The sequence below is a fragment of the Ichthyophthirius multifiliis genome (genome assembly GCF_000220395.1).
Source record: "Ichthyophthirius multifiliis unplaced genomic scaffold scaff_1120509251351, whole genome shotgun sequence".
Lineage (NCBI taxonomy): Eukaryota > Ciliophora > Oligohymenophorea > Hymenostomatida > Ichthyophthirius > Ichthyophthirius multifiliis.
The window spans coordinates 108,438-133,890 of record NW_004085958.1 but is presented as its reverse complement, the minus strand read 5'-3'; the positions used below and the strand labels follow the sequence as shown (position 1 = coordinate 133,890).

The 25,453-nt window shown below is 16.8% G+C and overlaps 6 protein-coding genes across 6 annotated transcripts, besides 56 other annotated features; 2 read left to right on the top strand and 4 right to left on the bottom strand. All coding sequences in view use genetic code 6, as the record gives it.

The window, feature by feature from the left end:
* Window positions 1-363: 363 nt before the first annotated feature.
* Window positions 364-436: a microsatellite.
* Window positions 364-456: a microsatellite.
* Window positions 370-427: a microsatellite.
* Window positions 457-493: 37 nt separating the features above from the next.
* Window positions 494-561: a microsatellite.
* Window positions 562-763: 202 nt separating this feature from the next.
* Window positions 764-910: a microsatellite.
* Window positions 764-931: a microsatellite.
* Window positions 932-1,441: 510 nt separating this feature from the next.
* Window positions 1,442-1,490: a microsatellite.
* Window positions 1,491-2,412: 922 nt separating this feature from the next.
* Window positions 2,413-2,449: a microsatellite.
* A 717-nt stretch (window positions 2,450-3,166) lies between these two features.
* Window positions 3,167-3,226: a microsatellite.
* Window positions 3,182-3,241: a microsatellite.
* Window positions 3,188-3,234: a microsatellite.
* Window positions 3,189-3,318: a microsatellite.
* Window positions 3,198-3,309: a microsatellite.
* Window positions 3,201-3,318: a microsatellite.
* A 4,255-nt stretch (window positions 3,319-7,573) lies between these two features.
* Window positions 7,574-7,611: a microsatellite.
* Window positions 7,612-7,886: 275 nt separating this feature from the next.
* Window positions 7,887-7,952: a microsatellite.
* Window positions 7,953-8,127: 175 nt separating this feature from the next.
* IMG5_187330 (hypothetical protein) lies at window positions 8,128-8,946 on the bottom strand (the record flags this gene model as incomplete). Its single annotated transcript, XM_004027185.1, has 2 exons — window positions 8,128-8,294; window positions 8,351-8,946. The coding sequence occupies 2 exons, from the start codon at window positions 8,944-8,946 to the stop codon at window positions 8,177-8,179; spliced, it is 714 nt and encodes a 237-aa protein (XP_004027234.1). The 3' UTR covers window positions 8,128-8,176.
* Window positions 8,300-8,349: a microsatellite.
* A 2-nt stretch (window positions 8,947-8,948) lies between the features above and the next one.
* Window positions 8,949-9,040: a microsatellite.
* A 542-nt stretch (window positions 9,041-9,582) lies between these two features.
* Window positions 9,583-9,670: a microsatellite.
* Window positions 9,585-9,649: a microsatellite.
* Window positions 9,630-9,669: a microsatellite.
* A 228-nt stretch (window positions 9,671-9,898) lies between the features above and the next one.
* Window positions 9,899-10,786: a microsatellite.
* An 875-nt stretch (window positions 10,787-11,661) lies between these two features.
* Window positions 11,662-11,706: a microsatellite.
* A 193-nt stretch (window positions 11,707-11,899) lies between these two features.
* Window positions 11,900-13,388, bottom strand: IMG5_187320 (hypothetical protein). Its single transcript, XM_004027184.1, has 2 exons — window positions 12,708-13,388; window positions 11,900-12,638 (listed from the first exon to the last, which is right to left on the bottom strand). The coding sequence occupies exons 1-2, from the start codon at window positions 13,318-13,320 to the stop codon at window positions 11,995-11,997; spliced, it is 1,257 nt and encodes a 418-aa protein (XP_004027233.1). The 5' UTR covers window positions 13,321-13,388; the 3' UTR covers window positions 11,900-11,994.
* Window positions 12,330-12,363: a microsatellite.
* Window positions 12,640-12,672: a microsatellite.
* Window positions 13,324-13,377: a microsatellite.
* Window positions 13,389-13,695: 307 nt separating the features above from the next.
* IMG5_187310 (secretory granule protein t2-a, putative) lies at window positions 13,696-15,294 on the top strand (the record flags this gene model as incomplete). Its single annotated transcript, XM_004027183.1, has 4 exons — window positions 13,696-13,843; window positions 13,889-14,304; window positions 14,520-15,038; window positions 15,084-15,294. Coding segments are annotated over 4 exons (1,176 nt in total), but the record flags the coding sequence as incomplete, so codon positions are not given.
* Window positions 14,356-14,432: a microsatellite.
* Window positions 14,384-14,439: a microsatellite.
* Window positions 14,385-14,439: a microsatellite.
* Window positions 14,387-14,439: a microsatellite.
* Window positions 14,390-14,462: a microsatellite.
* Window positions 15,295-15,631: 337 nt separating the features above from the next.
* Window positions 15,632-15,671: a microsatellite.
* Window positions 15,672-15,680: 9 nt separating this feature from the next.
* Window positions 15,681-15,734: a microsatellite.
* A 97-nt stretch (window positions 15,735-15,831) lies between these two features.
* Window positions 15,832-16,456, bottom strand: IMG5_187300 (hypothetical protein). The gene has a single exon (XM_004027182.1). It carries the CDS (start codon window positions 16,452-16,454, stop codon window positions 15,981-15,983), a length of 474 nt encoding a protein of 157 aa, XP_004027231.1. The 5' UTR covers window positions 16,455-16,456; the 3' UTR covers window positions 15,832-15,980.
* Window positions 16,453-16,539: a microsatellite.
* Window positions 16,454-16,538: a microsatellite.
* A 305-nt stretch (window positions 16,540-16,844) lies between the features above and the next one.
* Window positions 16,845-16,905: a microsatellite.
* Window positions 16,906-17,045: 140 nt separating this feature from the next.
* IMG5_187290 (hypothetical protein) lies at window positions 17,046-19,319 on the top strand (the record flags this gene model as incomplete). Its single annotated transcript, XM_004027181.1, has 5 exons — window positions 17,046-17,136; window positions 17,182-18,014; window positions 18,125-18,635; window positions 18,680-18,773; window positions 18,917-19,319. 5 exons carry the CDS (start codon window positions 17,046-17,048, stop codon window positions 19,317-19,319), a joined length of 1,932 nt encoding a protein of 643 aa, XP_004027230.1.
* Window positions 18,021-18,087: a microsatellite.
* Window positions 18,051-18,105: a microsatellite.
* Window positions 18,835-18,874: a microsatellite.
* Window positions 19,320-20,169: 850 nt separating the features above from the next.
* Window positions 20,170-20,209: a microsatellite.
* Window positions 20,210-20,792: 583 nt separating this feature from the next.
* Window positions 20,793-20,849: a microsatellite.
* Window positions 20,850-22,048: 1,199 nt separating this feature from the next.
* Window positions 22,049-22,094: a microsatellite.
* A 751-nt stretch (window positions 22,095-22,845) lies between these two features.
* Window positions 22,846-22,892: a microsatellite.
* Window positions 22,861-22,916: a microsatellite.
* Window positions 22,917-22,929: 13 nt separating this feature from the next.
* Window positions 22,930-23,738, bottom strand: IMG5_187280 (hypothetical protein; the record flags this gene model as incomplete). The annotated part of the gene is made up of 2 exons (XM_004027180.1): window positions 22,930-23,237; window positions 23,471-23,738. The coding sequence occupies 2 exons, from the start codon at window positions 23,736-23,738 to the stop codon at window positions 22,930-22,932; spliced, it is 576 nt and encodes a 191-aa protein (XP_004027229.1).
* Window positions 23,045-23,074: a microsatellite.
* Window positions 23,165-23,212: a microsatellite.
* Window positions 23,171-23,220: a microsatellite.
* Window positions 23,231-23,398: a microsatellite.
* Window positions 23,283-23,399: a microsatellite.
* Window positions 23,320-23,410: a microsatellite.
* Window positions 23,383-23,927: a microsatellite.
* A 96-nt stretch (window positions 23,928-24,023) lies between these two features.
* Window positions 24,024-24,090: a microsatellite.
* Window positions 24,091-24,094: 4 nt separating this feature from the next.
* Window positions 24,095-24,136: a microsatellite.
* Window positions 24,097-24,145: a microsatellite.
* Window positions 24,146-24,876: 731 nt separating this feature from the next.
* Window positions 24,877-24,922: a microsatellite.
* Window positions 24,923-24,948: 26 nt separating this feature from the next.
* Window positions 24,949-25,001: a microsatellite.
* Window positions 25,002-25,453: the final 452 nt, after the last annotated feature.

Below are 25,453 nucleotides of genomic sequence, written 5' to 3'. Positions count from 1 at the left end.
GATTCTCTCATTTATTATATATTTTCTTCAGTTAATCTTAAAATTTAACCATCATCATCTAATATGTAATTACCTTTTTCATCTACTAAATAGCCATTTTAATCTAAATAATATACTACTTCTTCTTCTAATTCTTCTTAATTATTAACTTAATTTTTAATTTAAACAACTTCAGGTTCTAATACTTTGATTTATTTAACATCTTTTTATTCTTATAGTTCTAGTCCTTATTATTCTGAATCTTCATATTTTTATTGTTATTCTTCTTATTCTACTTATATTTGTACTTTTTCTTCTTATTCTTTTATATCTTCCAATTCTAATTCTTTTACTTCTTATTTATATTCTCTATATTCATATTCATATTCATATTATTATTATTATTATTATTATTATTATTATTATTATTATTCTTATAATTTATTATCTTACTATTCTTTTTATTCTTATTTTTCTATATATTTATTTTATATATTTTTTACTTAATATTAAAATTATTCTTTTAATTATTATTTGTTTAATTATTATTATTCTTTTAATTCTTATTATTCTTTTATATTAGTTTAAGACATATTATTTTAAGAATTAATTCCATACTTATTAAGTATTTCCTCAACTTCGCTTTCATGCTGTTAATATTATTAAATAAACTATTCATTATCTTATTAAATATTAAATATGTTTTCTTCAGTTTAAAAAAATTATTTATTAGCAAATTATTATTATTATTTTAAATATTTTTAACATTTTTCAATACATTTTGATTATTATTATTATTATTATTTATATTTTAATTAATATTATTATTATTATTATTATTATTTATATTTTATTTAATATTATTATTATCTATTTTTTAATTTTAATTATTATTTTATATTTTTTAAATATTATTATTTTATTAATTATTTTTTTAGCATTAATTATTATTTGTAAAACTAAAAAAATATCAAACTTTTCTTATTCTTTTAAATCATCTTCTTTAGGACTTTATGTTCCAAAAGTTAATTATACATTTTAATTTTCAAATGTTAAAATTTCCGAATTTCGTTTTTTATTATTTTAAGGTGTTTAATTTTATAATTTTTCTATTTTGATATTAGTATTAAATTAATAGGAGATAATATTCTATTATAATTCTTATATTTCTTTAAATATTTTTGTATTTTTTATATTAATTTCATTTTTAGAACCCTATAATATTTCAAAAAGCTTTTGGAATTTTTATTAAAAGGAGAATTCATTTTCATTTATATTTTCAATTAATTAAAAGCTTTATTATTACGCAATTATTGAATTTTAATTAATTTCTTTTATCTTTTATTCTAACTGATATAAATATTTATATATTTTTGTTATAAAAAATTACTTCCATTTAATAATTATTAAAAAATTATTTAATCTATTATATTTTTTCATTAATTTTAACATTTTCATTATCTATAAATATATATATATATATATATAAATATATATATATATATATATATTTTTATAAATAAACAAAAAATAATAAATAAAATTACCTATTACATTAGCTAAAATATTTATATTTTTTTCTTCTTTTATTAATTATTTCAAATTATTTATATTCTCAATTACTATTAGATGTTTTTTTTCTATATCTTCACTTTTTTTTATATCAATACCAGTAATTTTTTCTCTTTTTACTAACTTTAAATTATTTAAATTAATTTTTATGTCCTCAATTTCATCTTAAAATCTTTAATATATTTAATCAAATTAACTATTTAATTATTGTTCTTATAATATAATCTATTAAATTTTATCCTATATACTTTTTTCTAATTCTTCTTTAAATTAATTCTAAATACTTTAACTTTTATCTTATAAATTATCATTTAATTAATTCACAAAAGCATTTTATATTGACAAATTTGATTCATTTACTTCATTAATATTATTTATTTTATCATTTAATACCTATAATTATTACTATTATTCACTTATTTATCTTTTTAAGCTATTTGCTTTTTCATATAATTATATATTTTTCTATTTTATGTTATTTTTAATTATTTCCTAAATACATTTTTATAAATTTGCATTTTACTTTATATCTAATGTAATTTTTTATATTTAAGTTTATTTATATATATTATTATATCCATCAAATGGCATTATTTCTAATTCTTTTTATTTTATTTTTAAAATATATATTAAATAAACTTACTTTATATTTATAAATTTTAAGCTTTTTATTAATGAAAAATATTTGTTTTTCGTTAGTTTTCTTAGTTAAAGTAATTAATTTACATTTTTTATTTTTTAAATATAAATTTTTTAAAAAATAATAATGATATTATATATATATTATTTATATTTATATATATATATTTTAAAAAAATAAAAAAATACTTGCTTTATTTTCACTTTTTAATTAGTTTTTACAAAAAAAAATTAATTAAAAAAAAAAAATTAATTAAAAGTAATATAAAATATTAATTATATTTTTCATTATTATTATAGTTTTTATATTTTAAATATTTATTTTATATTAATATACAAAATATTGCATTAATTTTTTAGAAATATCCCCAAATCTCTAAAAGTAAATAATTTTTATTCCATAAATGCTACAAAAGCAACCAAACTAAAAAAATCTAAAAAAAGACACAAAAACAATATCATTAATTCCCCAAAACACGATTAAAGCAGCTAAATCAATAATATAAAATGCCATATTTACTCCAAAAAAGTTCCAAGAAAGATATTAAACAACCTCTGTTTTAAATGAAACCCTTTAAAAAAAGAATATCTTTTAATAAAATAAATAAGACTCGTTTATTCTAATATAATAAGGACCAAATATCCACAAGTTTTGCCAAAAATAACTTCTTTTTTTTACTTTATTAACGAATTATATTCGTCCCATTCATTATAATTTAATTATTAATATAACTTAAAAGTATTTATAACTTTTAATCCTAAAAACATAGAAAAAAATAATAAAAAAGATGAGAAAATAAATAAAATATGATCCAAAAATAAAACACTAAGAATTATTTTACATAGATTTTCCAAAATTCCAAATAATATACAAATAGTTATTTTTAAACTTTCTATTTATCTATATTTTATATGCATTATAAAGCAAAATAACATACAAAATAATCCTAAAATAGTAAATACATAAACAAAGATTAAATAATTAATATCTAATAAAAAAAATACATATAATAAAATACATAAAAAAAATAATATATAAAAATAAATAAAATATTAAATTATTAAATATATAAAATAAAATAATATAAAATAAAGTATATAAAATAATAAATAAATAAATATTAAAATTAATTTATATATATTATATATATATATATTTTTATATATATTTTTTTTTTAAATTTGTTTTATAAATATTATATTTTAATTAATTTATTTATTATATTTATACATTTATATATATTTTTCTTTATATTACTATTTTCTTATTGTATATTTATATTGTTTTAATTATCTTAAATATTTTAATTATATTTTGTTTTCGTAGTATTTTTATCATTTTAAGATATTTTTTAACATTATTTTTATGTCATCTCTTTTTCACATTTAACACATATTTTAAAATTATTTATATAATATTTTTCTGGGCATTAATTTTCTTCTATACATTAACCTTAGAAATATATTTTTTACATTCTTAACATTATTTATTATCTTTTTAGATAAAAGGAAACTCACATTATTATAAACATGTATTATTTTATAAAAATAATCCTTTTTAACATTAAAAGCATTTATTTTGATTACATTAATAGCAGTTTTTTGGACAAGTATTTTCTTATTATTAAATGATTTCTTCTTTGACTTTTTTTTTCTGATAATATATTATTTAATTTTAAGAATTAATAAATTAAATCAATACAAAAGAACTTAAATTTTCTTTTTTTTGCAAATAATAAACTTCCTTAAGCATGATTTTTTAACAAAAATCATTATTATTCTCACAATTTAAAGAAATCTTAAAATAATTTTAATCTAAATTAAAAACACAATTTTCTTCGTTTTATTATTAACAAAAACTGTTTTATTTTAAAAAAAGATTTTCAAAGGAAAAAACTAAATTAAATAAATAATTATTATCCTTCTTCTCCAAATAAATAAGATCTAAGTTAAATCTGACTTCCAATTTCTCAAAAAAGAGGGTTTTTTGATTTAAAAAGCCTTTAATTTCCAAAAAAGGGAATTTTTAAAATTCTAAAGGCTATATTTTGCCAAAATCAGTACAGAATCCTTCATTTATTAATTAATTTTTTATAGAAAAGCTTTAAAATTTAATTTATTTTTTTCCATTTTAAATGAAATCGTCAAAATATCCATTTTTTATACTTAAAATTTATATTTTTTATATTTTTTAATTATATTCTAATTCAATAAAAATTCTTATTTTTTATATATTATTATTATTATTATTTGGATAATATTAAATTTCATTTTTTTATTAAATTAAACTATTCCCTTTTTATATTTAAAAAAACATTTTTTAAGGAAACTCTATTTCTATATAATACACATGTTTAATATTCTATAATTCGATTTCAATTATTAAATCAGTTTACCCAAAATTAACTCTTTAACTACTTTCTAATTTCAAAATATCGATTTTTCCCGTTTTTTTACTAGGTAAAATTACTTAATTTCCCCTTTAGACCTCATAAAATTCATCGAAATAGACTTTTATATCAATTTAATCATCTTAATCATCCAAAAAACCTTCATTTATATAATTTTTGATAACAAAATGGTAAAAAAGACATCCATCCTTGCAAGAAAGTACTTAAAAAGTAATTTTTTTTTCTTAATTTATTTAAATTTAGTTATTTTTGTCTATATTGAATTCCCATATTTCCCCGTTTTATAAAAATCCGGCTGAAAGTTCTATTTAAATCCAATAAAAATTAAAAATTTTGTACTCGAAGTTCATTTTTAATTCCAAATTACATTTTTGCCCGACTTCAGAAACGTCTCTTTTTACCTCAAAAAATTTCAAAGGAAATCCTTCAAGTTTTTCCTAAAAAGGCTTTTTTAAAAAAAACATTAAAAAATCTTCATTTTAAATAAACTATTTTATCTCGAAATTTCCAGTTTCCTTATTGATTTTAGGATTTCTAAAATTTCCTAATTTCAAAATTAAATTTTACGGACTTTCGTATATTTCGGAAGTAGAATTATTTAAAACTCTTATTTTTTTATTTTCTATATCCAATTCACAATATAAATTAACTCCCTATTTAATTTAACTACTACAATATCCTTAAGGAGACTCCGAAACACTAATATCATCTGGATATTTAACCTCTATGTATGTTTAAGTAGGTAAAAAAGGCAATAAGAGTGGAAAAGTTAATTAAAAAGTAGTTATTTCGGTAGTTCTTTTTGATAGAGATGTTATTTATAAAGACTAATTATCTTAAATAGGGATACATGGCATATTATATACATTTGTAATATTCTAAAAAGACATAATATAGTAATTTGAGGAATATAAAGTCGTAATATAGGGTATATAAGTATTATTTTGAACTAAAGGTGCAATTTAATTTCTCAGATTAAAAACTGAAAAATAAATAAAAACATCCTAATTAAGAAAACTACACTATAAGTCAACTTCACTACTACATATTTGTAAAACTTAAATATTAAATTAAAAAAAGCCCTAAAAATTTTCATATAATGTACTTTCGAATTTCACATTAATTTTTTCCTTTAAAAGATTTTCGTTAAAATCAACTAAATTTGCCTACATAAAAACCTCCTCGAAAAAATGCACAAAAAAAACAGGAAATTTTATCTAAATCAAAAATTCATTTTTTAAACATAAATTTAGTCAGTTTAAATTTTCCTTACAAAACCATCTTTTATTCCCCACAAAATCCTTTTTTTCCCAATCCGATATTTAAAAACTCTAATTTTTAAGCTTTTGGACTTAATATATTTAAAACTAGGCTGTTTGAAGATATTTAGTATGTGTTTTTCTACATAGGGTCTTTTACTTCGATTTTTAAAGACCTTCTATCCTTCTAAATATATGCAGGCATCTAAATACCTTCCTTTATTACAATATTATACATAAAAATGCCTTCACATTAGTTTTCTCTTATATATTAGTACAAAATTCATCCAGAACTACCCATCCATCTTCCCATATACATTTAATGTTTAAACTTAAGTCTCCATTTTCACATTGGAGTTTATTTTAATCCACAAAAACCTATTCTATGGGCAAAAAAATTCTTATTTTAGAACCTTTTTCGTATTTTTTGGATGAAAAAAACATTATTTTTAAACTAAAAAATTCCAAAACTTCCAAGTCTTCTTTTTATTCGAAAATCTAAACCTCTTATATATTAAAAGGCGGAAAAAAAAGACTACCTTTCAAATCTAAAAGTCTACTCTATCTAATTATATTATTCGGGGAAAACTCAGAAACCAGTCTTCCTTAAAAGGGCTAACTTTTCAAAGAAAAAAAAGGGTTTAAAAAATCCGAAATGACAAACTCTAAATTCCTCGGACTTTAAAATGCATTTAAAACATTATTATTGAACCTAATAATAATTTTCCTTTAAGAAACTAAAGGCTAAAATTTGCAGCTTAGGCTCTAAACCATGCAATAAGTCCTCTAAGAATCGAAATATAAAGTAAATTCACTTGGGTATTCCAGTTCGAAATACAGGAAAGAAAAAGAAGACGTCTATACGGTATCAAAAGAGAAATAATACTCCGAAAGTTCTTAAATATTCATATTTTTTGGCTATATATTGTTAATTTTAATTTATGGAAGTTCAGTAATATTCACTGCTAAGTAATTTGGGTCCATTTAGGAGAAAAAAGTCGTATCTTACCAAAGAATATCTTCATTTAAAATCTAAATTATTGTCCCAGTATATATTCCTATCTTTTATTAAGGATTATTAACTCCTTGAATTATCAATTAAAAGCTATTTAAATCTCCCTTTATAAAAAAATCCTGGATTTCTAAAGTATCGAATTCCACTCTTCTAAAAGTCAATTATTAATCATTTTTAAATACTTTTATTTAAGAGCTTTCTTAAGGGAAACTACATCCATTACATAATCTGACTCTAATTTGGGAACTTTACGGTGTTTTAATATCTGGTTTTAAATTAAATTTATACTCTACGTTCGGTTCTGATAATGACTGACTGCTTATTTCTAATTAGGCTTAAAGTTTACCTATTTAAAACAATAAAATGGCATTTTAAATCTTTTCTGAGCCTAAAAAGGATACATATTTCTCATCTAGTATGTCAATGGAATAAATTTGGGTTAAAGGAGGGTTTGGATTTGTGAAATCGGGAATTGATAATAATACTACTTCTTAATCTTATAAAATTGTGTAAATACATATGTAGGATTATTGATTGCAATTACCTATTATTTTATATGTTATAATATAAGTATATTATTTTTACCTTTAATAAAATTATCAGTATAATCTTATGTTGGTATTTATATATTAAATGGTGATTAAAATTATAGTATTAATTTATAATTTTTTAATATACGAAATGGTTTCTTTTTTTTTTTTTTTTTAAATTAATTATTTTTTTTACATTAAATATTATTTCTATTTTAAAACTATTATTGTATGTGTAAGTATTATCACTTGTATAAGCTAAAATTCCAGTAAATAGTTTTTATTAAGATTATATTAAAGTTATTATTTATGAAAGAATATATAATATATATAAAAATTACATTTTTTTTAAAAAAAAAAATTAAAAAATGTATTTTTTTTTTTTTTTAAATAAATTTAAAAATTTATTTTTTTTAAAAAAAAAATATATATTAGAGTTATTTTTTATAAATAAATAATAATTATTATGTATTATATATTTTTATTATTTATATTAAAAAAAAAAAATATCTATTTTATATTAAAAAAAGCATCTTATTATTAATATATATTTAATTAAAATAATTAATTTAAATAAAAACAATATGATAAAATCAATAACTTTAAATATCCAAATATTTATTATTATTTTTATAAAAATAAAATAAATATAAACCTGATTTCTATAATTCTATTAAAATGATTATTATATTTAATATATTATTCTTTTTTATTTTTTTGTATATAAAAAAGACAACAACAAAAAACATTATATATAAAAATAATAATATATCATTATAATATCTTCTTAAAAAATTCAGTAGTTTTTTCCAATGCCTTTTAAGCAATATCAGCATCATAATTTTCACTATCTTAATTCATAAAAGCATGCTTTCCGTTTTCCCAAATTCTTAAAAATATAAATTATATATAAAAATATTTTTATATAAATATATATATATATACATCAATTCAAATTATAGACCATCTTATTGCGCTTATTTTTCTACATTTCTAGCTGAATCTGGATCAGAGAATCCTTTTGAATTATCTAAAGACCCAAAATGTGCTTAAATTGGAGCTTTCATATTTTAAACAGGAAATTTATTAAGATCTGGTATTCCGTAAAAAGGTGCGCCTGCATCAAATACATTAGACGAGGCCAAAGCTGCAAAAGCAAGAGCTCCACCTAAACAAAATCCAGTAATAGCTACTTTTTTACATCCTAAATTTTATTTGAGGTGATTTCCGGCTGCTATAATATCATTTAAAGCAGAAGACCAGTCCAAATCTTAGAAATAATGGCCAGCTTATTCTCTATTTTTGGCCACTTTTCCCCTATAAACATCCGGAACTAGTACTTTGAATCCTTTTTAAGCGAATTTATCAGCTGTTTTACATATCGATTAATTATGTCCCCACCATTCTTATATTAGAATTATTCCTAAATGAGTTTCTTATTAAGCTTATGTTAAATATCCCTATCCATCTTCCTTTCCTTCTACTTTAAATGTGTAGTTTCTTGTCCCTGATTCAGTTATTGCTTAAGAAAGATTATCCATTATTTTTATACAAAAAAAGATATGTTTATATATATTAATTTTTTTTTATTATAAAAAAATAAAAAATGTTTTATAAATTTTTTTTTTTTTTATATATAATATAATTTATATTTTTTTCATTTAATATTTATTTCTTATGTATTCTTAAATTATTAGTATTTATCCTAGAATTATTATTTCCATAAATTCATGAACTTTTTTACACTACATATTTATTAGAAACCATTATAAATTTAATCTTTTGCAGTTTATGTAAGATATTATCCTTAATAGGATGGAGTCATTTATATATTTGGCTATTTTTTTTATTAATAAAATTATATTTTTATTAATAATTTACTAAAATTTTATTATTTTCATATATAGGAAATTCGAATTTTTTATAAGAAAGTTTATTATTTGTATCAGAAAGAAATGGCATATAACTCGAAAAAGGAGAAATTCTTTAACTTTTTTTTTATTTAAAAAAATAATAATAATTTTTAAAAATACTCTCTAAATTATTAATTAATCTAAGGATTATTCTATTTATTACAGTAATCATTTTAATAACTAGTTTTTCCTGTAAAAGGTATTAATTTATTAGTTGTTAATAATTAATCTTAAAGAACTCTTTAAGAATGTGGAATTCCATAATTTATAAATATATAAATATATAAATATATAAATATATAAATATATAAATATATATTATAAATATATATTATTATTAATATATTTTATATTTTAAATTACTTTATAAGAACTTAAATCTATCATAGGTTTATCAAATTTTACATATTATTATTTTTCTTTAATTGGATTTTTACTATTATTTATATTGTTAAATTGAATATAATCTCTCTTGTTAAATATTTTTTTTTTTTATTAATTTTTTATTTTTTTACACAATAATTAGACTCATTTTCAACCATTTAATTTCCAATTTTTTTTTCTTCTCTTATTTTATCTGTTATATTAGAACATTCATTATAATTATTTGGAATTTAATGTTTTTTATAATCCCTACAATAAGTACTATTATTAAATTAAGTTTTTAATTTATAAAAAACTTAACATTTACATAAACCACAATTACACTTTATACATGCACATTATCTAATTAAATGCATAAAATAATCAATATTCTCTTCAAAAATATATTTTAAATTCGAAGCTTTTATATTTTCATTTCCTGTAAACTAAGCTAAGGATTACCAATCTCCATATTAAATATATTCTAAAATATACGGATCTATTTATTCTTAATCAAAGCAATTTTCTTTAAATTTAGTTTGTGTTTAAAATAGGCTTTATGTTTATTATAATTAACTATATAAAAATATAAATTTTTTCTAATATAAAATTAATAATTTATCAAAAAATATAAATATTAATTTAATATATAATATTTTTTTATATTAGAACATTCATTATAATTATTTGGAATTTAATGTTTTTTATAATCCCTACAATAAGTACTATTATTAAATTAAGTTTTTAATTTATAAAAAACTTAACATTTACATAAACCACAATTACACTTTATACATGCACATTATCTAATTAAATGCATAAAATAATCAATATTCTCTTCAAAAATATATTTTAAATTCGAAGCTTTTATATTTTCATTTCCTGTAAACTAAGCTAAGGATTACCAATCTCCATATTAAATATATTCTAAAATATACGGATCTATTTATTCTTAATCAAAGCAATTTTCTTTAAATTTAGTTTGTGTTTAAAATAGGCTTTATGTTTATTATAATTAACTATATAAAAATATAAATTTTTTCTAATATAAAATTAATAATTTTTCAAAAAATATAAATATTAATTTAATATATAATATTTTTTTTGTTAATTAAATAAAAAAATACTCTTTTTTATTATTTAGTTCTACTGGTTTTTCTTATTACTATATTAAATTTTATTCTAAAATCTTTTTTATTTGAATATTTTATATATTTTCATTTTATTTCTTTTCTTCTTATGCTTTTATACTTTATTATTATTACGATTTTGTAAAAATAGATTTTTTTTTCATTACAAAGCTTTATGATCTTTATAAATTATTTTTTTTAGTAGTTTATAATTTTTAATTTTCCTTAAAAAAATTCTCTTCAGTAACCATTTTTGAAAATTTCTTTATTTTTTCTCCATCTAATAATTATTTATTTTTTTAAATACTTTATTTTTCTATTTATTCTTCTAAAAATTTCTTAGGATATATTTTTTATAAATTAATCTTTTAACTATATGTTTATAAATATGGATTTTTTTCGGTTTATTAAATTTCTTTTGACATTTATTCTTAATTAGGAAATGTTTTTTAACTTATTTTCATATATAAGTTACCTTGATAAAGATATAATGTATTTTTTTATTTTTGTTTTTGATATATTTTTACTTAATTCTTAATTTTTTGTTTGATTTTAATACATTTATTTTATTTGTTTAAATTAATATTATTATTATATTTTTTTATAAAATTTTATTTTAATATGTAATAAAAAATTTAACTTGAAAATAAAAATTAATATTTTTTTTTTAATTATTATTATAATATTTTTGTCTGAATTAATAAAAAGAATGTTTTCTAATAAAAATCTTAAAATATAAAAGATAAAAAATAAATTTATTAATAGTATTATTTAAAATATTATTTTTTATAATAAATATATAACAAACACAATAATTATTTTAAATAAAAATTTAATATGTTTATCAAATTTTATTTTTTAATAAAAACAATATTTATTTTCTAATTAAACAATAACAAATATATTTTTTTTAAAAGAAAAAAAAAAAAAAAACATACTAAATATAAGAAATTATAAAGTATTAATAATAATATTCTATTGTCTAATAAAAAATAAATTTTTTAATAAAATAAAAAAATATAATAAAGAATATACTTAATAAATATATATATGTATATATTTTAATTATATTTATATATTTTTATAAATATAACTAAAATAAAAATTAATAAAAAAAAAAAAAAAAACTAAATATGTAATTAATATATATTATTATTATTATTATTATTTAAATTCAAATCTATCAAAAAGCAGTTTCTTATTTGATATTATCATGTAATCTTCCAGAGTCTCTTTCTACATGTTCACTTATTTCTCTTTTCCATTAATTATCGATTTGTCCATTATCTAAATTATCTTCAATTCTTTCTCTCAATTCAGATCCCATATTAGCAACTTTTTCACTAAAGATTTAAATAACTTCATCTATAATTATATTTTCATCATTTCTTCTATTAGTATTTTTCAAATAATTATTATGTTTATTTTCACAGTCACCTACAATATTAGATAATAAAGCAACACTAGCAGAATGAGTTTCAATAGATTTATCTTCATGAGCTTTAGCAGATTATAATGAAATAACTAATTTTTCTAAATAAGTATTTTTTCTTTATTCTTCTTCATCTAATTATTTTAATTCTTATTCACTTAATTATAACCATACAGCTAAATCCCAAGCACTTCTAATTTCATTTTCAGTTAAATTTTTTATAGATTATCTTAAATGTTCTTATAATTTATCTAATAAGTCAACTAATTTATCACCTAATTTGGCTTTCAAGTCTCTTTCTTAAGTTCCAACCTCTCCTTTTTCTAATTACAATTCACCTTTATTATTATCATCAGCTCTAGGGTCCCATTCAGCAGTACTAGATTCAACGGATTCTATATAAATATATATATATATATATATAATATAAATAAAAAATTAATATATTAAAAATAATATTTTACCTCTGGAAAGTTAATTGAATTCTTCAATAGCTTATTCATTAAATAAATGAGAATATTATCTAAGTTTATCAGTTACAGATGATAATTGAGCTAATTCAGTGACTTATTCTCCTTATCCATTATTAGAAGTATAAGGTGCCAAATCTTATTTTAATAATTCGATAATTTTAATAGCATCATCATGTTCTTTTAAAGATTTTACAAAGAAAGCATTTGATGCACATCTTTAAGATTCTAGTTCTTCTCTTCTTTTGTTAATAGTGTTTCTTCTATTGTTTATGAAATCTAAATAATCATTTGTATCTTAAATTTCCTATTCGATGAATTTTCTATGTGAAATTGCGTCGTCTAATACTTATTTATTTTAAGTTACAATTTCAGTTTATGCGGCAATATTTACAGCACATTCAGCTTATTATTCCTTATCTAATTAATCAGCAGCCTCTTAAGCATCTACATTAGCTTATTTTAAATCTTTTAAAACTGATGAAGCAGTGTCAAGTGCATCAGCAGATTTAGATTGTAATTAGACTAAAGAATTTAGTAGTGTTTAGTTTACAATTGCGTTTGTAAAAGCTAATGATAGAATTAATAATAATATTAATGATTTCATTTATTTTTTTTTATGTATTTTTATTTTTCTTATTTTTCTTTTTATTATTTTTTTTTTTTTTTTGTATTAAAGTTAAAAAAAAAATATTAATATCAATTGTATTAGAAAAATAAATAAAATAATAATTAAAATAAGTATTTATTTTATGCGTTTTTTATTGATATTATTTCGTTTTTAAATTTAAATATATGTAATTAGTACGTTTTTAAAGTTTTTTTTTTTTCTTTAAAAAACTAAAATAACAAAAACTATTAAAAACAAGAAAAAAATATAAAGAATAATATAAATAAATAATTCTATTTTTTTTATATTGTTTTAATAAAAGTACTTTTTATTTTATTTTCAATTCATAAAACCAAAAAAAATAATAATTAATAAATTTCAAAAAAGAAACAAAAAAAAAATAAACAAATAAATCAAAAAAAAAAAAATAATAATGAACAAAACAGCTTTTTTCATTGCTCTCTTTATTATACTCACTTCTGCTATTAAATTGGAATAAGTTAATACTTAACTTAAATAGGTAAAAATTATTAAAAAAATAAATAAATATATTATAAAAAAAAAGATTGAAAAGACTAAATTCGGTAAAAACCTTCTTGATATGATCTAATTATCATTAACTACATCTGAGCATATAGATGATTTAGTATTCGAATTAAAAAACTTAGACAATGACCTCGTCAAGGAATAAAGCGATGACGATTCTGAAAATAAAAGAATAGGAGCTGAATGCGAAGAAGAAGTAGCTCGTTTAACATAAGAAATTTCAGAAGCTAAATAAAAATCATCTGAATTATAATCTGAAATAAATGCTAAAACACCAGTTTAATTATAGAAATAAATTTTATTAAAGGAAAATGAATCATAAAAAGTTGAATATTAAAAAAGTATTGTAGATTTAGATGCTTTCAAGGAAGAAGTGGATAAATTATGGGCTACTGTATAAGATGATCATTAAAAAGCTACTTATACAATATAAAGGTAAAAATAAAATAAAAATAGATATATAGTAATATAAGTCTAAAAAAATTTTATAAATATAAATGAAAATAAAATAATAAATATATATATATAGATAATATATATATATATATATAATATATATATATTATATATTATTATTATCTATTTATCTATTAATTTACATATAAATATTCATATAATTTATTATTAAATATTTTATTTTTTTATTTCAGAGCAAAAGATGTTATAGTTGGAGAATTCTAAAAAGGATCAGCTTTCTTATAACGTAAAGATATCAATTTCGTATAACTTTCTAAACATTTCAGTGATTCCGCTAGACATAATAATTTCTAAAAGAAATCATGGAATAAACTTTTTAAAGTACTTTCATAAATAACAGCTTCTGCCCCTGTTTAAGCTGATTCTGGTGCTATTTAAAAAATTGTTGAATTATGTGACGAACTCTTATCTAAATTAGACGAATCTCTATTATAAGAAAGATAAAATTATAATCACTAAGTTGCTGTTTATCATGATGAAAGAGAAGCCGCAGTTTAACATTTATAAGAAACATAACTTCACATTGATAACCTAACTGCCGAAATACATACTTTAAAAAGCAGAATTGAATAATGTGAAAATGAAAAAACCTCCTAAGACGAAAGAGCTGTTGAAAAGGAAGAAGAATTAAGCAAGAGAAACATATATTGCTTTGATTAATAAGAATAATACAAATTGAGATCTTAATAAAGGTAATTTTTTTTTATATATATATAAAAAAAAAAAAATTATTATAGAGATGAATAATTGAAAATCGTAAGAGAAGTTTTGGATATTATTAATTCTCAATTAAGAGTACTTAAGAAATACGTTGGTGATAGAACCGATTGATTTTCTATTTTTAAATCAAAATAATAGTGAATAATATTAATATATTAATTATATTTTCTTTTTTTTAGTATATATAGTTTTTTTTTTTAAATCTACAATTTTTTTTTTTTTTTTCTTTTAAAATTTTTAATCGATTATATATATATATTTATACTAATCTGATCTGATTCTTAATTATACAGTTTGTAATAGTATATTTTAATTTTTTACTAAATTTTAAACATATTTATAGTTTTTTTAGAATATAATATTACTTATAATAATACTATTCATAAGTTCTTTAATTCTCATTATAAAAAAAAACCAGTTTTTTATTAATTAAATATATATAAAAAGGAAATATTATATATTTTTTAACGAAAATAAAATTTATAAAAACAAATTAATAAAGAAAAATGGTTTTTTAAAAAAATATAAATTTAAATTAATATATATATATATATATTAAAAATATATTATTTTTATAAATATTTAATTATTATTATAAATATTTAGGAAAATAATAATTAAAATAAAATTTTTAATTTTAATAATATATTAAATTAAAATCATATTTTAATATTTTTTTATAATATAAAAAAATGAATAAAACAAGAAAATAATAAATTAATAATTTAAAAAAAAAAAAAAAAACTGAAATTTAAATAATTTTTAAAGCAATAATACTACAGAAAAAAACAAAATCATAAAAAACATATATATATATAACAAAACAAAACAAAACAAAAAAACAACTAAAACTAAAATTATTGTTATTTTTTTTTTTCTTTTATTCTTAATATATCTTCAAAATAAAAAATTGTTCAAAAAACTTCTCTAAATACTTTAGGATGTTAAAAGTTTACAGTTCCCTTAACATGTACTTCTTCATGAGGTTATTCAGGTTATCTTTTAGTAGAAATTTTCTTACCAGATTTATTTCCTTCTTATTTTCTTTTATCATTTTCTTAATATCTTTTAGCTAAAGCAATTCTAACATTAGAAGGTCTAATATGTTCGATTTTTACATTAATTCTTTTTTCAATATATCTGCCGTTCCATTTTCTGTGTACAATAACGCCAACTGATCTAGGGTTAACATTAAATACACGTCCAGTTCTTCCGTGATATAATTTGTATGGCATACCTTTGTGGGCTGAACCATCAACAAGAATATCTACATATTCTCCTATCTTGTATGTGGTAAGATATCTGGAAATTCTTAAATGTCCTTTTGTCTTGAAAGCTTTTGCGAATTTTTTTCTGGTTTGTCTTCTATAACCGTAGCTGTGTGTCATTTTTTTTTTTTTTTCTTTTTTTTTTTATTTAGATTTTTTTTTTTTTTAATTTATTCTTTATTTTTTTTAATCTTTTTTTTTTTTATGATTTAAATTAATTATTTAGTTTTTTTACATGATTTTAATACTAAATAAATTGTATTTTTTTTTATTTTTGCAATAATTATAGAATCATAAGTTATTAAATTAATAAATAAAATTAAAGATAGAAATATTTTTAAAAAAGTATATAAATTTAATTTCATATTATACTTTAATATACAATAAATTAATATATTTTTTTATTTTATTTTTAGATAATATTCAATAAATAGCCTTAATATAAATAAATAATCATTAAGACTAACTAAATATACATAATATTATAATATATTTTCAAAAAGAAATTATATAATTAATAATTATAGTGTATTTAATAATAATAATAATAATAATTGTTTATTTAATAATACTTTTCTTTTATTATTAAAAGAAATAAAAGTAAAATTAAGACAGAGAGTTAATAAAAAAATATATAAAAATAAATTAATACAAATAAAAAAGATTCATAAAAAAATATATATATATAAATAATTAAAAATTTAATACTATATGTCAAGACATACTAAATTAAATTAAATTACAAAAGAAGGTTTTGAAGAGCATTTTGCATCCGAGAATGAAAGCGAAGATTTAAATATAGGTAGCAAAAATAATTAAAAGAATAAATAATATATAATATATAAAGAGGAGGAAGAAATAATCGAGGAATTTATTCAAATGTTCGATAGGAAATTTAAAAAAAAAGAAATATTAAAAGTACTCGATTAAAATGACTGGAATGAAGATGATGCTACACACTAATTAGAGGAAATGTTGAAAAAAAAGAACAATTATAATAAAAAAAAAATCAACTACCAAAAAAAGAAATAGAAGATAAAAAATTATAATAAACTGGAAATATATTAGTAAAAAAAGGATAAAATCAATAAATCTAACAATAATATTAATAGTATAACGAAACTAATAATAATTAAAAATAAAATAATTAAAATAATATTCAATAATAATAATTAACTTTATAATAAAAGCAATCTACTAATAGCATAAATGAAAAAAACTGTAAAATAGGCGAAACAATATATATAGAAAGAAATTTAAATTTATACAATAGTACATATGATCCTATCAACTATAAATTAGAATTAAATAAAGTATAAAAATATATCAAAAAACAAATCAACAAAAAATAATAAATATAAAAAGGATTTATAAAATTTGAATCTTATCATAATAGGGCATGTAGATTCAGGAAAAAGTACTTTAATAGGTCATCTATGTTACCTTAAAGGACTTATAGATTCAAAATAAGCTCACAAAAATGAAAAAGAATCAAAAAATATAGGTAAAGAATCATTTAAATATGCATGGGCAAATGACGAATTTGATGCTGAAAGATAACGAGGTGTAACTATAGATATCGGTTTTAAAGTTTTATATACGAAAAATAAAATAATAACATTTTTGGATGCACCTGGACATAAAGATTTTGTTCCAAACATGATTTAAGGAGCTACGCAAGTAAAAATATATAATATATAAAGATATATATATATATATATATATATATATTTTTATAAATATATATTTATATTTACATTTATATTATATTATTAAAAATTATTAATAAGGCCGATTATGCATTACTAGTAGTAGATGGTTTTCCAAATAGCTTTATGAGTGGTTTTGATTTAGGTGGATAAACTAAAGAACATGCTTATTTAGTTAGATCTCTAGGAGTAGTAAGAATAATAGTTGTTATTAATAAAATGGATTTGACAGATTGGAATGAAAATGATTATAATTATGTATGTACATTATTAAATGATTTTTTGGTTAAAATTGATTTTGATAAAAAAAACATAATTTTTGTTCCCATTTCTGCATTTTAAGGCGAAAATATTGTATAAAAAACAAATCTTAAATAAGCATCTTGGTATAATGGATTATGTTTAATGGATTTATTAGATTAATTATAAGTTCCTGATAGAAATATAAATACTCCTTTAAGAATGAATATTTACAATACTTATTTCTAAAAAAATAAAGGGCTTTTTATATCTGGAAAAATAGAAGGAGGTGTTATATTTGAAAAATCTAAGGCTTTAATAATGCCATAAGGATTAGTAGTATTTGCAAAAGGTTTAAATATAAAAAATAAATAAAACTAATATAAATTTTATTAGATATTTATAAAGATAATATAAAATCTGAATATGCTTATGTAGGAGATAATATAGAATTAGTAATTTAAATTAAAGAATAATAGTAAGAAATAAGGTAAATAAATAGATAACTATATGTATATAAATATTAATAAATATATATATATATATATACATATTTATATTTATTTCATTTATATTTTATTTATTAATATTAAATGAATTTTTAAATTTTTAATATACTTTATTAAAAAATAGATCTGGAAATGTTTTGTGCTCTATTGAATATCCTATTCCAACTACTAATCTTATTGATGCTGAGTTTGTTGCTTTCGAGCTAATTTATCCAATTTTGAAAGGAGCTTAAGTAATTGTTTATATAAATACTGCAAAAAGTCCTGGATTTATTAAGAAAGTCTATAATTTAATTGATAAGAATTCAGGAGATATTTTAAAGAAAAATCCGAAGTATATTTATTTAAATTTTTTTATTTAAATATTTAATAGATGTATAAGAAGTCATGATTGTGCACAAATATAAATTAGCATTGAAAAAAGTTTATGTGCCGAACTATATAGTAATTATAGGGCTTATGGTAGGGTTATTATTAGGGAATAAATGAATACTTTGGGTGTAGGAATGATTACAAAAATATATTGATAATTTCTTTATTATTTAATCATTTGAATAAATAAAATATATTATATGTTATATATTTTTTTTAATTTATATATAAATATTATTTTTAAATTATAATTAAAAACTTTATTTTACGACAAATAATTAATTTTATTTTATTTTTTAATTAATAATATAATATATATTAAATTTTGGTTTAAAATTTTTTTTTTTTTTTTTAATAAAGATTATAATTATAATAATATATTAAATATTTTATAATTAAATTTTTTTATTATAAAATTTATATCCTAAAAAACAAGATATTAATAAAAGTATATAATATGTACTTAATAATTATTATAATTTATAATAAAAAATGTAATTTAAGTATTTAAGAAAAAAAAAAAAAGTTTTTTAAATAATGATTATAAGTTTTATTAATTTTATAACACTTTTTTATATTAGAATTTAATCTTAATATTTCTTTTATAAATATCATAAGTCTAATAGATTAAAATAAAATAAAAATTAAATTTATTTTTTATTTTAAATAAAAATTAAATTAATATTATATAATATCCTAATTCAGTGATAAAAATTATTTATTTGTTTTTAAAAACGTTAATATTTTTAAAACATTAAGGTTTATATAATTATCAATAAATAATAAATTATGAAAATAAATGTTAATAAAAAAATATATAAAAGTATAATAAAGTTTTAATAAAAATATTTGAATTTGTTTTCTTTTTTATATTTAATATTATAAATAATATATAAATAGTATTAAAATTATGTCATATTACATAGTCTAAAAATAAAAAAATATATTTTTATTTTAATTAAATTAAAATAAAAAAATTATAATTAATTTAATTATATTTCATAGTATTATTTTATATATTTTTATTATTTTATACTTTTTATATAAATTTAGCATATCATTAGATTTAATAATATTGTTTTATATTACTTTACACTTTTTATATAGATTTAGTATATAATACTTGATCCTATGTATTTTTATTTGTTCTCTAATATTTATTTAAAAACTCAATCAACAAATAAAAACGTTTTTATCCATTTTTTTTCGACTTTTTTTTTGTCAATTAAGTTTTTAATAGAAATTACATGAAAATTTCAAAAAAAAAATATATATAATTAGGTATATTTATAAAACTATTAAATTATTAGCATTTTTATAATTAATTTAGATCAATATTTTTAATAAAAAGAAAATGAAAAAAAATAACTTATATAAAATATTAAGATAAATATAAATGTTTATCAAAATTCTTTTGCTATTTATTACTTTTTATTATAAAAAAAATTGTTTTTTTATTTTTTTATCTTTTAAGTTGTATACTATTTAAACAATTATAAAAATTATTATAAAATATAGACAAATGTCTATAATCTATATTATCTTTAATTATTAATATCGTATCATTATTAAAAGATTTTATTTTATATTTAGTATTTATTATAAATAATTTTTACTTTTAATTAGTAAATAATATTTAATTTGTGAATATTTTAAAAATATTTTTTGAAATATTTATAATAATAATATTTAAATTTTTTTTTACCTATCTTTTAATATTTCTAAAAAAAAAAAAAACACTATTACATATTAATATAATATGCTATAACATTTTAGTTATTTTAATTATAAAAAACGTCAAAAGATAATAATAAGTCATTTTTTTTTTTACTTAATAAAAAATTTATTATTTTAAAAATTGTTATAATTCAGAATGTATATGATTTCCTAATAAACATAATTATAATTAAAAAAAATATATTCAATTATAAAAAAAATAATATAAATCAACATAAAAAATAACAACATAAAGCAATATACTAATTAAAAGAATGATTTAATATTAATAAGAAAAAGAAATCAAAGTTTAATTTAAAATGCATTATAAAACAAACTACAATTTTGCAGTTTATATAGTTGGAAATATTTTTGAGTTAGGAGAATGGGATTTATTAAAATCTATACGTTTATAATGGAACAAGGCATAAATATTAATATATATAAATCATATTTTATTTAGAATTTTTAAAATAATTAAATAGAATAATTATTGGACAACTGAAATACTCTTACCTAAAGCAAAATTTGATTACAAATTTTACGTTGCTGAGTTTTTTAATAAGGATTAATAAGTAAGATGGGAATAGGGGCCAAACAGATCTATAAATTTGACTTAGTATTATAAGCAAAACTTGAATTTAAGTAAAAAAAAAAAAAATTAATTTTATTTAAAACTATTTTTTTTTTAAATTAATAAAATTAAAAAATAAATTAATATATTTTAATAAAGGTGATGTTTGGGAACACAAAAAAGTTATTCTTAGGCTTCTCATAAGCAATTCTTGTGAAAATTATAAAAATAAAAAATATTAACTTATTGGTGATTAATAATCGCTTGGAAATATGTAAACTCCTTAAAAAATGAATAAATATGAATACTAATATAATTAAAAATCTATAAAATATTGGGAAAAATCTTTTATTGTTAAATCTAGTATCCAAAGTATTAAATATAAATATATCTCAATTACTAATAAGGAAAAAAATTGGGAAAGAAATTTTAGAAAAATGAACTTTTCGAAAAATGATGTTGATTTTTAAGGAGCTTTTTGTATATTCGATTCTTAAGAAAATGATTTGCTTTAATTTGATTAAATTAACGAGAATATTTTTATTGGTTATTAATTATTAAATTTTAATATTAATATATAATAAATTAAGCAAAATATATAAATATATATACATATATATATATATATATATATATATATTTATTTTAATATAAATAGGCCCTTACCCATAAAACAAATCTTAAATTAAATAATTATATTAAATTGGTGTTAAAGCTGTATTGAATTTATAAACTTACTAAGATATGCATTCTCATCATATAAACTTTGAAAATATAAAATAATCCTGTAATGAACATAATATGAAACATATTCATTTTTCCAATTGTCGATATGAATATTTATGATATGGCTTAAAAATTAGAAAATGCTGCTAGTTTTTTAAATAATGCAATTAATATGTACTAAGTAATAAATTTAAAATAATTATATTTTTATTTAATTTTTAAAAAATAGAAATATATATTCATTGTACACAAGGAATATATAGATCTACATATGTTGTTATCGGATATTTAAATTTATATAAACTCTATGATTTCAAATAAGCTATATAATTAATAAAATAAAAAAGACATATATCTATAAAAAATATTGACTATTTTCAATAAATAAATTAACTAAGATAAAATTAAAATGATAAAAAATAATTTAGCTAATATAAAAAAGATTAAATTAATATATAAAAAACATATCAATGTATGTACAGTTAATTTGAAGATAATAATAACCTTTAAATTAGTATAATGTAAATGTGAGAAAAAAAACCAATGAAACATTATTATTTAATTTCGAAAAATTTTAGAATTTTTTCATGCAATTAAAAATATATTAATATATGATGAGATGAAAAATAAAATTAATATCAACAAAAAATTTTAATAAAAAATATATATGTAAATTAACATTTTTTTTAAATATTAAATAAATATTTTTTTTTTTTAAATAAAATAAAATATTTTTATACTTTTTATTTTCAATTTAAATAAATATTTAATGTATATATATATATATAAAAATCATCTTTTTTTATTTTTTTTCTTATTTATATTTTATTCATTATTATTTTTCTAATTGTTTTGATATTATTGTTTTTATTATTAATCTTTTTTATTTTAATCATCATTTTCTTCAAGGTTTTTATCTTATTATTCATTTATTACTTGTTAATCTGCATTTGCTATTTCTTATAAATTTTATACATCTTATTTATTTTATTCTTCTTCATTTTAATTTGTTTCTTCATTTTAATGTTCTTCTTCTTTTTTTGTTCTTAATCTTATACTTCTTACACTTTTTATACTTATTACACTTTTTATAATTGTTACTCTTCTTATTCTTCTTGCACTTCTTATTCTTCTTGCACTTCTTATTCTTCTTATATTTCTTATGTTTCTTATACTTTTTATATTTATTATATTTCTTATATTTATTATACTTCTTATTATTTTTCTTATTAAACTTCTTATTATACTTCTTATTCAACTACTTATTCAACTTCTTACTCAACTTCTTACTCAACTTCTTATTTTACTTCTTATTCAACTTCTTATTTTACTTCTTATTATACTTCTTATTATACTTCTTATTCAACTTCTTATTTAGCTTCTTATTATACTTCTTATTTTACTTCTTATTCAACTTGTTATTCAACTTATTATTCAATTTATTATTCAACTTGCTATTCAACTTGCTATTCAACTTGTTATTCAACTTGTTATTCAACTTATTCAACTTCTTATTATACATCTTATTATACATTTTATTATTCTTCTTATTAAACATCTTATTATACTTCTTATTTAACTTCTTACTCAACTTCTTATTATACTTCTTATTTTACTTCTTATTCAACTTCTTACTCAACTTCTTATTTTACTTCTTATTCAACTTCTTATTTTACTTCTTATTTTACTTCTTATTATACTTCTTATTCAACTTCTTATTTAGCTTCTTATTATACTTCTTCTTATAACACTTATTTTTTTCGTGTTCGTGTTAAACTTCTTCTTATTATTTCAATTATTAATTTATATTTATTTAGTTTGAAATTTCTTTTTCTTAAAAATTATTTAATTATTATTCTTCTTCATTTTTTTATTAATTTAATTCTTGTAATTTTTCATTATTTTATTAACTTACATTTTCGTTTTTTTATTAATCATTTTCTTGTTTTTATTAATTTTTTTCTTCAACTGGATTATAATTATTTTCTAATTACAATTCTTATTTTTTTTTCCTTAATATTCTTAATTTGAATCTTATTTTGATTTCTAATCATTTTCTAAGTTATCAATCGATTTATTAATTAATTATTATTATATTTATTGATGGTCTTCTTATTTAATATTTTAATGTATTTATACATTCTCATTTTCTGAATGTTTTTTAAAGTTTCTTAAACTTATTAAGATTTTTAAAATTCTAAATTGTTCTAATCCTCATTTATTTATAGATGGTTATTTTCATTTATATTATTCATTTATTTTTAATTATATTATATAATATCATTATCCTAAAAAGCAGGAACTGAAGTAGAAGATTTTTTTTAACTATTATTAATTTCTTAGTTATTTATTTATACTTCTTTATTAATTTAATCATTATAAATTTATTTTTATTATTTACATTATTATTATTATTCTTCTTTATTCTAAGTATTATTTTGTTGTTAATCATAATTATTTTAAATTTTATTATCTTCATAATAACTACCTTATTCTTTTTATCTTATTATGTTTTTATTATTGAGATTATCGTATTCTAATTGTGAATTCAATTTAGATGATCCTTATATACATAAATTTCCCATTTCTTTTTTATTTAGATATTTTTTACAAATATATTAATTAAAAATATATTTATTTAATTATTTATATTATATACACGTAAATAAAACTTTAATATTTCACAGATTTAATAATATTAAATTTAAATAATAATTTATTAATATAAAATAATAATATATTTAATGTATGAATTATTGTTTTACTTGAAATTATTATTTATATTTAATTAAAAATATGTATTTATAATTATTAAAATTATATTAATTAAAATATTATTATTTTAAAATCTAAATTTATCAATAAAGATAAATATGTTAAAAAAGTATATAATTATCATTATTAATAAATAAATTTATATTGGTAATATTTTAATTTATGTATTAATATCAAAATTTTTTATAATAAAATTAGTCTTACATTAATCAAATATTAAATTAAAGATTTTTTGTTTTTTAAACTTTTAATTCTATTATTGATTTGTTTATTTTACATAAAATTTAAATATACTTAATAATTTAGATTAAAAATAAAAATATAGTTTGATTTTAAAATTTAATTTAATACATTTTTATAATCTCATTAACTTTAATTTTTTAAATTAATTGTAATAAAAGATTTTTAAAACTTTAAACTAATTTTTTAATTAATATTATTAATCTATAATATATAAAAAAATTAATAATAAAAAATGCATATACAATTAATAATTAT